This window comes from Octopus bimaculoides, chromosome 5, assembly GCF_046866305.1.
Source record: "Octopus bimaculoides isolate indiv1 chromosome 5, ASM4686630v1, whole genome shotgun sequence".
NCBI lineage: Eukaryota > Metazoa > Mollusca > Cephalopoda > Octopoda > Octopodidae > Octopus > Octopus bimaculoides.
In genome coordinates this window covers 16247575-16263342 of record NC_142932.1, presented here as the reverse complement: position 1 = coordinate 16263342, position 15768 = coordinate 16247575, and the positions used below count along the sequence as shown (strand labels likewise).

At 39.3% G+C, this 15768-nt stretch overlaps 1 protein-coding gene across 2 annotated transcripts in view; it reads left to right on the top strand.

Annotated features, from left to right (window-relative positions):
- The window catches only part of LOC106876744 (uncharacterized), a 99873-nt gene that overhangs the window by 36275 nt on the left and 47830 nt on the right, over positions 1-15768 (top strand). Inside the window, exon 3 of one of the 2 annotated variants that reach the window (XM_052967947.2) lies at positions 8721-8855. The exons of the other annotated variant lie outside the window; for it this stretch is intronic. Within the exon in view, the coding sequence (XP_052823907.2) occupies positions 8721-8855 (135 nt within the window). The remainder of the gene's footprint in view (positions 1-8720; positions 8856-15768) is intronic. 2 annotated transcript variants of the gene reach the window in all.

The following is a 15768-nucleotide window of genomic DNA, read 5'->3' as shown; positions in this document are numbered from 1 at the left end:
CATCACCGTCTGACCGTCATCAATGCTTCCATTCACATCAAAGAGTGATCCAAGATGATCATCACTACATTTATATATATTTAGCGGTCAACAAAGCCTTACAGCCACCTGTAAGGTAGTTTATGATGTAGTGACTGTGTATGCGGCCATGCTGAGGCATTACTTTGAAGGGTTTAGGGAAGCAAATTGCTCCCGGTACTTATTTTAAAGTATGGTATTTATTTTATGTGTCTGTTTTTTGCCGAACTGGTAAGTCACGGGGGCGTAAACAGACCATCACCGGTTAGGTGGTGGGAGAAGAAATGAAACTACACACACACACACACACACACACACACACACACACACATATATGTATGTATGTATTTGTGTGTGTTTGCATTTCTTCTCCACACACCTATATATTCCCCAGAATCTCCCAAAACTAGAAACCATTAATTATTATGCAAATCTGATAAGATTATCCATTTAAGTCAATCAAGCATTATCGATCTCTGTAATCACTATCGCCATACATTCCCTCACACACTCGACGAGTTGCCACATAGTTTATGTGAGCCAAGCATCACTTTCTAGGCACTAGTCAACCTCAGGTTCCGTCATGTCGGACTGAACCTGAAACTACACGGTTGCAAAGCGAGCTTTTTAACCACACCGCCAATACTTGTCACTAGTATACTAACACCACAATACCAAACTTCCCCATCACTTCACTATAAAGTCCATCATCATAACGCAGCCTTCACCAGAATCATAACACCATAGCATCATGTACAGTTATTCCTCGCCATATCGCGGTTAACCTAACGCGCATTCAGTACATCGCGGTTCACTATCACGCACTCAGTACATCGCGGATTTTTCTGGCTAATATATGTAAATTTATATCGCGGACTCCTCAGTATATCGCGGGTTTCTGCGGCCGATAGGTAGTTATATTTTTTTTAGATTTTAATTATTTCTATGGGAGGTTTTGGTACGTAACACCCGCGATAGTCGAGGGATTACTGTATATCACATTGCCGACGACATAACCTTCACTGATAGAGTAAAATAACGAAGCAAGTTTTGTGAGGTCGCTCAACCTGCAAGACAAAGCAGCTAAATTTCCCTCCGAAATCATTACCACGAATCAAACGTATGATATAGAACTTGATTTGTTGTTGGCACTCCGTCGCTTACGACGTCGAGGGTTCCAGTTGATCCGATCAACGGAACAGCCTGCTCGTGAAATTGACGTGCAACTGGCTGAGCACTCCACAGACACGTGTACCCTTAACGTAGTTCTCAGGGATATTCAGCGTGACACAGTGTGACAAGGCTGACCCTTTGAATTACAGGCACAACAGAAACAGGAAGAAAGAGTGAGAAAAAGTTGTGGTGAAAGAGTACAGCAGGGTTCACCACCCCAACACCCTGCCGGAACCTCGTTGAGCATTAGGTGTTTTCGCTCAATAAACACTCACAACGCCCGGTCTGGGGAATCAAAACCGCGATCCTATGACCGCGAGTCCGCTGCCCTAACCACCGGGCCATTGCGCCTCCACAGAGCTGGATACACACGATTTAAAACGGCGGGATGGTCACAAATTGAATGCCTGTAATCGTAGAATTTCTGGATTAACATTATCCTTTCCTTTCTACGGATAAGCACAAGGGCTGAAATGTTTTTTTTTAGAGAGAACTAGTTGATTAAATTGCCCCCTCCCCTACCACCACCACCACCGCTCCACTTTTCCTTATTTCTTCAAGACCGGAAGGATCAAAGGTAATGTCGACCTCGGTGGAATTCGTACTCAGAACGCAAAGACGGACGAAATGTCGCTAAGCATTTTGTCCGGCGAGCTAACGATTCTTATTTCTTTACTGCCCACAAGGGGCCAAACATAGAGGGGACAAACAAGGACAGACAAAGGGATTAAGTCGATTGCATCGACCCCAGTGCGTAAATGGTATTTAATTTATCGACCCCGAAAGGATGAAAGGCAAAGTCGACCCCGGCGGAATTTGAACTCAGAACGTAGCGACGGGCGAAATACCGCTAAGCATTTCGTCCAGCGTGCTAACGACTCTGCCAGCTCGCCGCTAACGATTCTGCCATGTCGTCTTCTGATTTATACACAAGCAGAGGGGCTTAAATGATAGCTTGAGCCTAGTATTTGATTGGTACTATATTTTATCAACCCCGAAATGTCGAAAGGTAAAAATCGACCTCAGCCAGATTTTAGCTCAATGATAGATACGAAAAGCACAGTTAATAACAATAACACGGCATTCAATGTGATTTTGTATATACAGTGTAAAACGGACGAAATACAGCTAAGCATTTTGTCCGGCGTACTAACGATTCAGTCGGCACCATTGACTACTGTGACAAGATTGTTAGACTTTTCAAGCAGATCAACGCAATATTACATCCTTCATCAACATCACTGAAGTTAGATTTGCTAATGATGTTTCAATCACTATTATCACCATCATCCCCGCATCATAGACTTACAGGAAGTACATTAATCATTCCAGTGTTTTCTCAGAGAACAAGAACTCTCTTTGACTATCGTTCCATTATACGTTTTCTCTACAAGTGGTAAATCATTTGACAGGAGTTCAAACTGAAACATCAACAGCTGCGATTTAACTTCGAAGTCTTGCCTGCATCTATGTGTAATTTTTACAGTCTAACAATTTCATCTCGTCTTTAATCATTCTTCTTAGTGTGTGCGTGTGTGTGTTTATGCGCACGCATACACATACACAAGGGCTTAGTCTCAAAGGCCCTTTCGCGTCTTAGAAGTGCTTATAGATGCACGCGTATAAGCATACACTCATTGGTATTTATAGACAGATGTGTGTGTGTGTATATATATATATATATATATATATATATACTCATCTACTCTTTTACTTGTTTGTCATTCGACTGTGGCCATGCTGGAGCACCGCCTTTAGTCGAGCAAATCGACCCAAGACTTATTCTTTGGAAGCCTAGTACTTATTCTATCGGTCTCTTTTGCCGAACTGCTAAGTTACGGGGACCTAAACACACCAGCATCGGTTGACAAGCGATGTTGGGGGGGAGGGACAAACACAGACACACAAACATACATACATATCTACACACATATATATATACATATACATATATACGACTCACAAGGTGTCACGCAGTGGGACTGAACCCGGAACCACGTGGTTCGTAAGCAAGCTACTTACCACACAGCCACTCCTATGCCTATATATATATATATATATATATATATATATATATATATATTCATACGCATATATATAGAGGTACATTGTGTAGCATGTAGTATGTACAACATACAAATATGAAAATAAAGGCGATGATAGAGAGAAGAGGCGAGAAAACATTGACTTAGACCGTTTAACAAACCGAGAAACTGACCGACAGGCAGACCGACAAACAGAATACACAGAACAGATTCGCAGAAAGGAGATTGTATTTATCTAAATACTTTCGAATTCTGTTGAAATCGAGTGACACCGAATTTTTGTCTCTTATTTCCGATCGGAAATAAAGTTGGTTTCTTTAGAATTCCCATACGTCTCTTAATCTTTGATTAGCTCTGAACTATATTCGATATTCCCATCTCTAACGGCTATGCTTTTGTCCTGCGTTCTACCGACTTTACTTAACAAACACCTCGCCTTCATTGTCACGACCGTGTTGTCTTGAAAATGTAAAAGTATTCCTATGTTTGTTCGTTTTTGCAGTGTTTTTTTTCTGTATTTTATATCTATGTTTATGTTTGTTTTTCTATGGAGTTAACTTACTTCCGGTATTATAGTATTTAAAGTCAATGCTTCTACTAAGATTCGGGATGAATTTAAGCTGAAGCAAATTACATTAAATACTTCATCGATCCTTCATATAAACATGAAATATACACCTATGTATATACACACAAACATATATTCAATACACACCCACCCACACACATATATACATATATCTATATACACACACGTAAGTATATTAGCATACATATTTACATGCGCACATATGTTTATAAACATACATACACGCACACATGTATGTATGTATATATATATATATATATACACACACACACACACACATAAGTATATTTAATACATACATTTACAGAAACGTACACAAATATATAAATATACATTTAATACGGCAGGTATACACACACTCACACACACACACACACACACACACATATATATGTATACATGCACATATCCATTCATATATGTACATATTTATACACATATATATACTTGTATATAAGTGTGTGTGTGTGTATATATATATATGTGTGTGTGTGTGTATATATATATACGTGTGCGTGTATATACATACATAATTGTAGATATATGCATACATCCACACGCACGTACGCATTAACTGTGTGTATGTGTGTGTGTGTGTGATTGTATAGATGAGATCTGAAGTAATGTAGCTGTCAACTTTTACGTCACTTACCACGTAACTCCTCATTGTTGATGGAAGATTGTAAGTTCACCTGGTCACAGTCTCTAAGAGACCAATTAGTATATGTGATAACTCTCTTCTTCAAGTCAGCACTGATGGAAAGACTCAACGAACAAAGGCGTTCTTGCCGTGATCATCCAGACCTTTTGATTCCAAAACCTATTTTTAGCAGCATCAGAACATGCTATAAATACGTATATATATGTTCAGAGGTTGTTGCTGATATAGTTACTTATCCCATGTCAGCCTTGTTTGAGCAGACGTGTGTTCGAAAGCATTCCGGCCATGACAACCCTGTCTTTTTCTTATATATAGAAGTGCTCCGCAACCTTTTTTCACTTGCGCGACACTTATGTTCTTTTCAAAATTCGGCGGCACACCTGAACTAAGAATGTAAGTAAAAGTATAGGGAAAAAATTATATCGAGGTTACACTGCAGAATACCTAGCGTCGTGGAGCAATGATATAGAACCCGCTGAGGACTACACTGACCTTCTAAAAATAGCAGCCATAATATAGTAAAACTATGTGCTCCTGTGTCAAGGATAGCGCGTCTACGACTATACTGTCCAATCTGGCCTTCTTATTTTAAGACGCTACTAACTGTTTAGCATTTCAACCGGTAATATCATGTCAAAATGTAGAGGCGTGTCGCTTAGTGGTTAGGGTGTTGGACTTGTAATCGTAAGATTGTAATTTCGATTCCTGAACCGAGCAATGCATTGTGTTCTTGAGCAAAACACTTCATTTCATAGTTCTATATTTAAGAGATGAGGAATTATGTACATTATTTACATTATTTACAATTGACCGATACTTGTCCTCATCTTGTTTGTTGTGAACACAACATTTCGGCTGATATACCCTCCAGCCTTCATCAGGTGTCTTGGGGAAATTTCGAACCTGGGTTCTCATTTTATTATTATTATAATTATTATTATTATTATTATTCAGGTCACTGTATCTGGAATCTGCAGATGGCGTAGTGGTTAAGGGCGCGAGCTACTAACCCCAAGATTCCGAGTTCGATTCCAGGCAGTGACCTGAATAATTAATAATAATAATAATAACAACATCGAAAAATACCTTAGGAATGAGAACCCAAGTTCGAAATTTCCTCAAGACACCTGATGAAGGCTGGAGAGTATATCAGCCGAAACGTTGTGTTAACAACAGACACGATGAGGACAGATATCCGACAAATGTAAATAATGTACTTCATTTCACGTTATTCCAGTCCGCTCAGCTGGCAAAACTGAGTAACCCTGCGATAGACCGGCGTCCCATCCAGTTGGGGAATTTATACACAATGGAAGCCGGCCCTCATGAGTCGGCATGACTCGTAAAGGTATATTTGCCTAACTTTTATACCTAGTCCAAATATTCTACCTGTTTTATATTCAAATAAGCTAGCTCCGGCCTCTTACACCTGCCCGACAATGTCATTCTGAAAATAAATAAGCATATCGAAATCTCGAAAATATGAGGGTTGTGTGATAAGAAACTCCTTTCCCAACTATATTGTTCTCGGTTCGGTTCCACTGCGTTCCACCTTGGACGAAGTGATTTGTTCTATAGCCTCGGGCCGACTAAAGCCTTGTGAGTGGATTTGTTGACGGAAACTGAAAGAAGCTTGTCGTATATGTATATAACTATGTTCATCTTTATGTCTCTGTTCGTCCCTCACCACCACTCGGCAACCGTTGTTGGTGTGTTTACATCCCCGTAAACTAGTGGTTTGGCAAAAGAGACCGAGAAAAGTATTGGAGTCGATTTATTCGACTAAAATTCCTCAAGGCGTGTCCCCAGTATGGCCGCAGTTTCATGACTGAAACAGATAAAGAATAAAAGATACAAGACAAAAATCACCATTACATATGACAGAGTAATCTGAATATTAAAGCGATAGGTAATATGAGGGATATTTAGCTGATCTTTCTAGTAGTTCGAACGATCGCGTACAGGCAACCTCAGTGCCTTACTCCAGCTACATTTAGGCGGAAGAGTATAATGGTGATTAGGATCTGCCCGGTGTCTTATAAGTTACTATAGGTATTCCGTGTGTACTATTCACAGCGTGTGAATTTCCTCTCGCGTTAATGGCGAATTCTTTCGTCTGAAATGCTGTCGCATTAAGCTCGCTTTAATCTACATATTAAATGGTCATTGTACGTGAGGCTTGTTGTCTTATAGAAGGATTATAGAGTGCCGTATAATCTCAGAACGAATGCTTAAGATGAAAATCTACTTCGGTAACTCGACTTCCTGTAAATAATCCCAAGGTACTGTCCTAGAAAGGGAAAGATATATTAAATAATATAGTCGTAGATATGCATACCACGGTGGGATGGTCACGGCTGGAATTCCTTTCATAATAGATCTGCATAGAGTTAACCTGGAGCAAGCAATTACAACGAATGGACAATTGCAACGTTGTTGGTAACTTTTCAATAGTTCAAAAAATAACAAAGTTGTTTTAAATTTTGGCACAAAACTAGCAATTTTTAGGAAGAGCGGCTATCTTGATTATATCGATCCCAGTACTCGAGTAATAGTTTATTGACCTCGAAAGGACGAAAGACCAGGTTGACCTAGGCGGGATTTGAACTCAGAACGTAAAGAGTCAGTAGAGTCCGGCGCGCTAACGAGTCTGCCAGCTCAGAGTTAATGATTTAACAAGGTCAGTAATTGTGGGTTGTGGAGGAGCAATGGCCCAGTGGTTCGGGCAGCGGACTCGCGGTCATAGGATTGTGGTTTCGATTCCCAGCCCGGGCGTTGTGAGTGTTTATTGAGCGAAAACACCTAAAGCTCCACGAGGCTCCGGCAGGGGATGGTGGCGAACCCTGCTGTACTATTTCGCCACAACTTTCTCTCACTCTTTCTTCCTGTTTCTGTTGTACCTGTATTTCATAGGGCCAGCCTTGTCACACTATGTCACGCTGTATATCCCCGAGAACTACGTTAAGTGTACACGTGTCTGTGGAGTGCTCAGCCACTTGCACGTTAATTTCACGAGCAGGCTGTTCCGTTGATCGGATCAACTGGAACCCTCGACGTCGTAAGCGACAGTGCCAACAACAATTGTGGGTTACCTCTTGGAAGTGGTTGACTACAGCGATTCAAGGATGTAACTGGTACTCAATTTTTATCATTTAGCACAGCCATAAATTGTGGGGTATCCTTGGGGATGCTGTTAACTAGAGCGATGCTAGGATATAACTGGTATTCAGAAATCGATCACACAAAGATTTTTTGGTATTGTTGTTGTTGGTATTATTTTGATCGATAGAAGAAACTGTACTCATGCATTATGTTTTTTTATACGAGGCCAGTGATATTGATGTTGTAAGTCGACAACTGCAGGAAAGAAAAATATGTGCAGAGGAGGAGTTACAAAGAGCGAGGAGACACGATCGAATTAGAAGTCCCTGTGGCGCGAGTTTAGTCTCTTAGGAGAAGACGCTACAACGAGAAGAGAATGAAAACAGCAAAATGCTCTCCACACGAGAATGGCCTCTACACCTGCAAATAACGAATGCCGAGTAGAGTAATATTGATAACAATGGCCATAAGGTTCGAAGAAATTATAAAAGTATGGAAAACGAATAACTAAGATGTAGCCTACTGCTACTGGGGAAATTGGATACTCCGTTACAATAATTCATTATCTCCCATACATACATTACGTAGATAGGGTTAAGATTTCGGCTGTGTCCTCTTGAAGCACATCTGCTTATTTCAGTATTCCAAATCCGTATGTTGATGTTATATATTTGTGTGAGTTATGCATAAGAGTTGAAAATACTGAAAAATATTTCATTCACTACCTGAGGAATTTGTAATAGATGTTTTGCGTAGCAAATGAAACACATGTAAACGTTTACCAATCTCCTGTTTGCACACACACACACACACACACAGTCTCTCTCTTTCTCTCTCTCTCTCTCTCTCTCTCTCTCTCTGACACACACATTATACTGAGTATTGACATGTAAATAAAACACCAGCTATATTTCTTTAGATGATGTTAAGACCACACCAAATAAGACAGGCCTATGGAAACAACACACACACACAAGCCAATAAGTGCTTGCTTGTTCTCTCTCTCTCTCTCACTCACTCACTATCTCTGTATCTGTCTCCCCTCCCCTTCTCTCTTTAAATATATGTTTGTTTGTATTTGTTTTATAACGTTATAGCAAACATTCCAATGGTGTTTTGTTCTTTGTTATAGATGGTCCGATTATCAACACCTGGAAATTTCCACTCCAAAACGCAGGATTAGGCAAGGTTCTATATGGAAAACCACCATTTGCCCCTGCAAGCAAGTTGCCCCGCTCCACAACACCGATGTTGTTCAAGGAAAAAGGTACGCTCATTATTATTTCGTACTTGTCTTGTCACAGACGTTAAGCACCACGAGGCATCTTATCTTACGCTTAAATAATTCCGTTAATCCACCGCCCTGACCTGGTATTTTATTTATTGACCACAGTGGAGAGTTGATCTCAAAGAGCGGAGAGGTTCGGAACAAATACTGCTAAGCGTTTTAACCGACGCTCTAATGATTCGGCCAATGGCGATCTTACGTTACCAGTTCCAAAGCCGTTACTTAAACCACGTGTGTTTATTTACATCACATCGACCTTTTCCGTAAAAGGGTGTTAGGGTTAGGGAATTCCGTCCCTAACCGTAACCCTAACACATCGGCCTTTTCCTTTTTACGGAAAAGGCCGATGTGATGTAAATAAACACACGTGGTTTAAATGACGGCTTTGGAACTGGTAACGTAAGGTCGCCACAGAAACAAATACAGGCATATCAAATACCATATAAAATAAATTCTTGAAATTATTGAAATTAACTCCACCTTTGAGGTGGAGATTTGTTTACCCGGTGAACAAGTTGCTTAGCGGTATTTCTTTCAGCCTTGCGTTTTGAGTTTATATTCCACCGAGGTCAACCTTTCTTCTCAAGCTCGATAAAGCAAGTTCCAGTTGCCCACAGTTCGATGTCATCGGCTAGCCCACTCCCCCAAAATTTTAATCCTCGTGCTTTTAGTAGAAACATTGTTATTATTCTGGAGAGGAAGCTGGCAAAATTGTTAACGTATCATACAAAATACTTAGCGGTATTTCTTCCGGCTTTAGGTTCTGTGTTCAAATCTCACAGAGGCTAAATTTGCCTATCATACATTTTGAGATCGATAAAATAAAGTACTAGTTATGTATTGCTGGCCTTGTGCCAAAATTTGAGTTCATATTCCACCGAGGTCGAGTTTGTCTCTCGAGTTTGATAAATAAGTATCAAGTTAAGCACAGGAACCGATGTAATCGACTAGCCTCTTCCCAAAATTTGAAGCCTTGTACCTACAATAGAAAAGAATATTTTTTCTTTCTTCTTCTTCTTCCCCTAACGCTAGTCACCTGACACTGAGAAACGTGAAAAACCGTGAAGCAGCTCATTCCTTTCACTAAATCATATTTTACCCTACTGAAAAATCCCGAGGATCATTTCTTATAACCGCGTACACTGATGTGTTCCCATTGATTAGTGTGTGTGTGTGTATGTGTGTAACAACAGGAGTCTTGAGAATGTTCTGAAAATACTCCAAATATACCGAATAATGCCAAACATATACAAAATAAAACCAAAAATAATGTCAATAACCTCATCAAAAAGAAAAAAAATGGAGGAAAATATCACCATTGCCTCGAGCAAGATTCGAACTGGTACTTAACATATCGGCTAAGTGATTTACTACCTTTTATCCTTATCCACTACGTAAATGTGTTACTCTTCAACATACCTGAAAAGTGATTCGAGTTGGCGACACTTGGCCCCTGAAAGACGCCTCAAAATTAATTAATTCGTCCCAAAATTAATTAATTCTTTCCTATGGTAGTCAAACAACTAATTTCGCGCCCCAAAATCAGTCAGAGTGTGTTCTATTTGTTTTTCTTGGTTGATTTTTTTTTGTTTTCTTTTTATATATATTTTTTTTAGCATTTCTTATTCTTATTTCATCTATTTGTATATTCATGTTGTTTGTATTTTTATTGTAATGCAAATTGCATTCTTGATTTATTTATTTATTTATTTCATCATATATTGTTGTTGCAAAATTTTGTGTACTTCCCTCAGGAAGAATTTCGTTTTTTTTTTTGTTATTTTCTTTTCTTTATTTATTTTTTTGTTTGTTAGTTTGTTTTATAAATTTTATTATTTTTTTTCTGACAAGACCTGTTTCACTGCATGGAGGTAAATCCAGACCCAGACATGCGACATATCCCCTTCATATAATAAGGTCGTACTTTCCCAATGTTAACGAGTAATAATAATAATAATAACAGCGACAACTGCTGTTTCAGCTCTCTCTCTCTCTCGTTCTCTCTCTCTCTCTCGCACACACACACACACACACACACCAGTTTCTCCCAATCTTTCTCGAACGCTTTTGTTTCGTCTTCTCAACTCTGAATGAGAAAGAAATCAAAACCGTTCTTTCATTGCTACCCCCTCCCCTCCCGCCCCCTCGCCCTCCCTCCCGCCCCCTCGCTCTCCCTCCCGCCCCCTCGCTCTCTCGCTCCCGCTCTCCCCCTCCCTCCCGCCCCCTCGCTCTCTCGCTCCCGCTCTCCCCCTCCCTCCCGCCCCCTCGCTCTCTCGCTCCCGCTCTCCCCCTCGTTTTACAGGTAATATTTACCTGTCCTTCTGGATTGTTTGACACCTGTATAAAACCAAACATAATAAGTATAAATGGTTTTTTTTTTAACACACGCCAGGTAGGCCACAGATTTCGTGAGAGCAGAAGGTGGGGATAGTGTAAAATACCTTTTCACCTTCACCCCTTTGTCTACCTTTCTTCCCCCTTTCTCTCATTCTCTCTCTCCTCTGTGCCCCTCCCTTCAATCCTACTTTTTACTTTCATCATCTCTTTTATCGGTATTTTTCTTTGTCTGTTCTACCCACCCCATATTTGGTGGGTATATTTACCTGTATTAACCCCTACACACACACATACGCGCATATTTATTTATACACACATACATATATAACCACCTCAGCATTGCCACCCCTATCTATACTCAAGCCCTCGAAGTAAGAGTGAGAGAAAAATGTGGTGAAAGCGTACAGCAGGGTTCGCCACCATCCCCTGCCGGAGCCTCGTGGAGCTTTTAGGTGTTTTCGCTCAATAAACACTCACAACACCCGGTTTGGGAATCGAAACCGCGACCCTATGACCGCGAGTCCGCTGCCCTAACCACTGGGCCATTATGCCTCCACTCATGCATACATATATACATACATAGATTCATTCATTCACTCATTTCTTGTTAGCTACCGAAGCAGTTTTGATTCAATATAGCATTGCCTATATATTACTTAACGTGCATATACTGGATATAATGCGTAAAGCCACAAAACTGCAATATTCGTCTTGAGAAAGCTTCTCCTATAGACCTATAACGCTAAAAAACCGCTGAAGTGCATCAGCAGCAGTGGTGAAATTGTTAAATCTGGATTTCTGTGTCTTTATACGTCATCAGTAGAAAGCATCTACCAGCAACCACATGCTTAGACAAATTTAGCTTCTACTGATAGAGAGAAAAAACTTATTAACAAGCCACTGCTATCACAAGTAGCTGGTGGGTCGGGTGAAAATTCGTCATTAGCAACGGAATCAATATTGGTTCAGAAAAGTATTTTGTATATCGTCTTTCGGTTCGATATCTATAGAGAAAAGCAAATGTGGCCAAGGAGGAAATTTCAGGACGGAGCAAAGTTGAAGACAAGGTGTTTAATAGGATTCTGGGATCTATTTTAAAACGGGGGCACCAGTATTTTCTTAACGAAACACTAACGAAACACTTTGAAACTTGGGACACTGGTAGAATGTGTCATATAAAACATATTTTACTCTTAGTCTTCTTAACCAAAAAAAGGAATTCGCAAGTTATTCCATGTAATAGCTGTCGTATTTCTGTAGTTTCAGCCAATCACTGACGTCTATTCAGTTGAATAGAGTTTACTGCTGGGCGGTCATAAAAATGTTATTCCCTGTGACATATTTCATCCGGTTTAATCGTAATTTATACGCATATATTGTTTATATAATAAATTACGCTGTGCGTATCTATGTGTGTAACAATTTTAGAGTTCGGATTCTAGAGTTAGGGTTAGTTTTAGGGTTAGGGTTAACAGTCTAGTTAGGGGATTAATACGATATACACCGTTACAACGCTAATTGTTTTCAACTGAATAGACGTCAGTGATTAGTAGAAATTATCGAAATAAGACAATTTTTTACATGAAATAAATTCGAATACAAAAATATTTTTCTGTTCCATAACACAAAATAGATAAGTATACGAAGTTTGAAAGTCTTTCCGTACCAAAAACACTACATAAAACATAAATGAAAACTGTCGCCCCCCGTTTTAAAATAGATCCGGATTCTGGGTAGTGAGACCCAGTTGATGACCACAACTAACACTACATACAGGTGGTAGTAGTAGCAGTGATGGGGATGGTGTTTGTAGTAGTAGTAGCGATGGGGGTGGTGTGTGTAGTAGTATTGGTCGTGGCGGTAGTTGGTGCTAATAATAGTAGAGGTAGGAGCATTAGTAGTGATGGTGATAAGAAAACATAAGCGGCTAGCTAGCAGAAACCTTAGCGCGCCGGCGAAATGCTTAGCAGTATTTCGTCTGTCTTTACGTTCTGAGTTCAAATTCCGCCGAGGTTGACTTTGCTTTTCATCCTTTCGTGGTCGATTAAATAAGTACCAGTTACGCACTGGGGTTGATATAATCGACTTAATCCGTCTGTCTGTCCTTGTTTGTCTCCTCTGTGTGTAGCCCCTTGTGGGCAGTAAAGAAATAAGAATACATAAGCCAATACGTCTCTCCTTGATCAAGACAATATGAAGTAATTTCAAGGTGATTTGGCTGCTATCTTTAGCATATTGGAAAGCTTTAACTTTTTGTGTATGTAGCTGTTTTCTCCTTAAGCATGTCCGTCAGGAACTCTAGGTTACATGCTTCTTTATTTTTTTTCTTGAGAACATGTCTTTCGAAGACGTGGTACATGCCAAAATATGACCATTCGTGTACCAGTGTCCTTCTCGATGTTGTTGTTGTTATTGATGTTAATGTGTCCAATAATTGAAGTGCCAAGCCCTCGACATATTGATGGTAGCTCATATCAATCGTTGTAATTTCTTTTCAGGCAAGAAACATTTTACTAAGAAAAAAAAAAAAGAGAGAGAGACAGAATTGAACCAACATGGCTTCTCTTCTCATTAAAAAATTGACTCTCCTAGTAAACGTTATTAATATTAGTAGTATCACTCTAGAATGCAGTTGAATAATTGAATTTTAAAAAATAATAAAGCATGCTATTAAAATAATTTTATGAGCTTTAATCAGCCTCTCCTAATCAAAAAATAATAAACCAGCGCATAGAAAATAAATTTTAATTATAGGACTCCTGGCAACCATCCTTTTCATTTATGTGTGCATTAATTAATTGGGTAGCATTTGGCAGAATCGGGAGAGTGACGGATAGAAAAATTACTAGCGGAGTTCAAATCCCAACGAGGTCGAATTTGATTTTAAATGGCTGCACGACATTCTGGCCTTGTAACAAGGTTATAAATAATTAATTCATTAATTGCTCAATTAAATAACGGACAATTCTCGAATCGAGTGACAATGAGGAGAATGTCTTTTCGTTATTGCTATTCGATTCGATCTTCTGGCATATAATTTGGTTTACTAATTGAAGCGCTAATGGCTAATTCATTTTAATATATTTATTTTCAGTTATATATATGAGCGTGTACATATTTAGAATACGTATAATCTATGTATATGTGTCTAATGGTATAAGCTGGGGAAACAGAACTACATAATTCTTTGCTGTTTTGCTATAAAGCTATATATGTAACTCGGGAGTCGAAAGTTTCGTATGCTGCACTTAACAAAATGTAATAAACGCAATCCACGAAACAACTGCACTTTGAGTTACTTAATGAACCTCTTCTACTGAAAAATAAAAATAAAAAATATAATGTGAAGGCCTGTGGTGTTGTGGCTAGAGAATTCGGCTAATGAAAGTAAGACTCGGCGAGATTTGAACGTAAAGAGCCCGACCATATACTTTTGATGCTCTAACGGTCTTGCTATTACACCACCTAAAGCGGTACTTTATTTACCCACGAAAGAATAAAAGGATAGCGTTGACCTCAACAGGGTTTGAACACTGGTTGTAAAGAGCCAGAATGAATACAGCAACACATTTTGTCCGATATTCAGTCTATTCTGCTGGTTTGACACCCATTAACCAATTTGCTGTCAAAACATTTTATATTAACAACACCAACACCTTAATTTATTTGAATTTGGATTTTTTAAAAGCTTTTCTGTTTTTTCAGATTCTCTCATAGTTCATTTACATTTAGTTTGGGACAAAAGCATTCTTATGCCCATTGCAATTCAACACTTTCTCCACACTATTATTCGAACGAAATACTAGCAGTGGTAACCGTGGAGGAGCGTCTTGCAGTAGGCAGCAAAAGATCATGGGAACAGCGTAAACTTGTAAAAGAAATCGTCAACGTTAGACTTAAAATTTTTATCGGCTGCAAAGTGACCTCGGTAGTTTACTTCACACATACAGCTTCTTCGTTATTTTGTGGCATATATTGCTACCAACAACGCCTCCATTGTTACTCCTCGGGTCCTTTCGCTTTTGCGTTTGTCTTTTTGCTTTCGTGTGGGATTCTATGTTGGATTTTCTCTCAACAAATATATTCCTGTCTGCTTCTGTTTCGTTTACTACATTATAACGTGCTGAAATGACATGTTATAATGCAGCGTGGAACATCTGAAAAGCTCCGAGGATATGATATTAGAAAATGTTTGCGCCTCTTATAATTTCCTCTCAAAGCTAAGATCTTTTATGTGTTATACATACAGACACGAGTAAGCACATAATATAAAATAAGGTGTAAAATATAGTACTCGAATACCGCAGGTAGTGTAACATGCCTTTTTATTAAAGCTGCAAATACGTCACAAAAGACTGTTACTCGGTGTTTCACGTTCCCGTTCGTCAGACAGTTGTGACCAAGTCTTCATCATAACTGTCTGAGGAACGGGAATAATGTGGAGAAAATAGTACTCGAATACCTAACATAGAGTAAAATGATCATGACCATCTGACAAGCTATTACATGAAACATTGAGTACTTTAATGACATCTATTTGTCGCACCACCAAGTT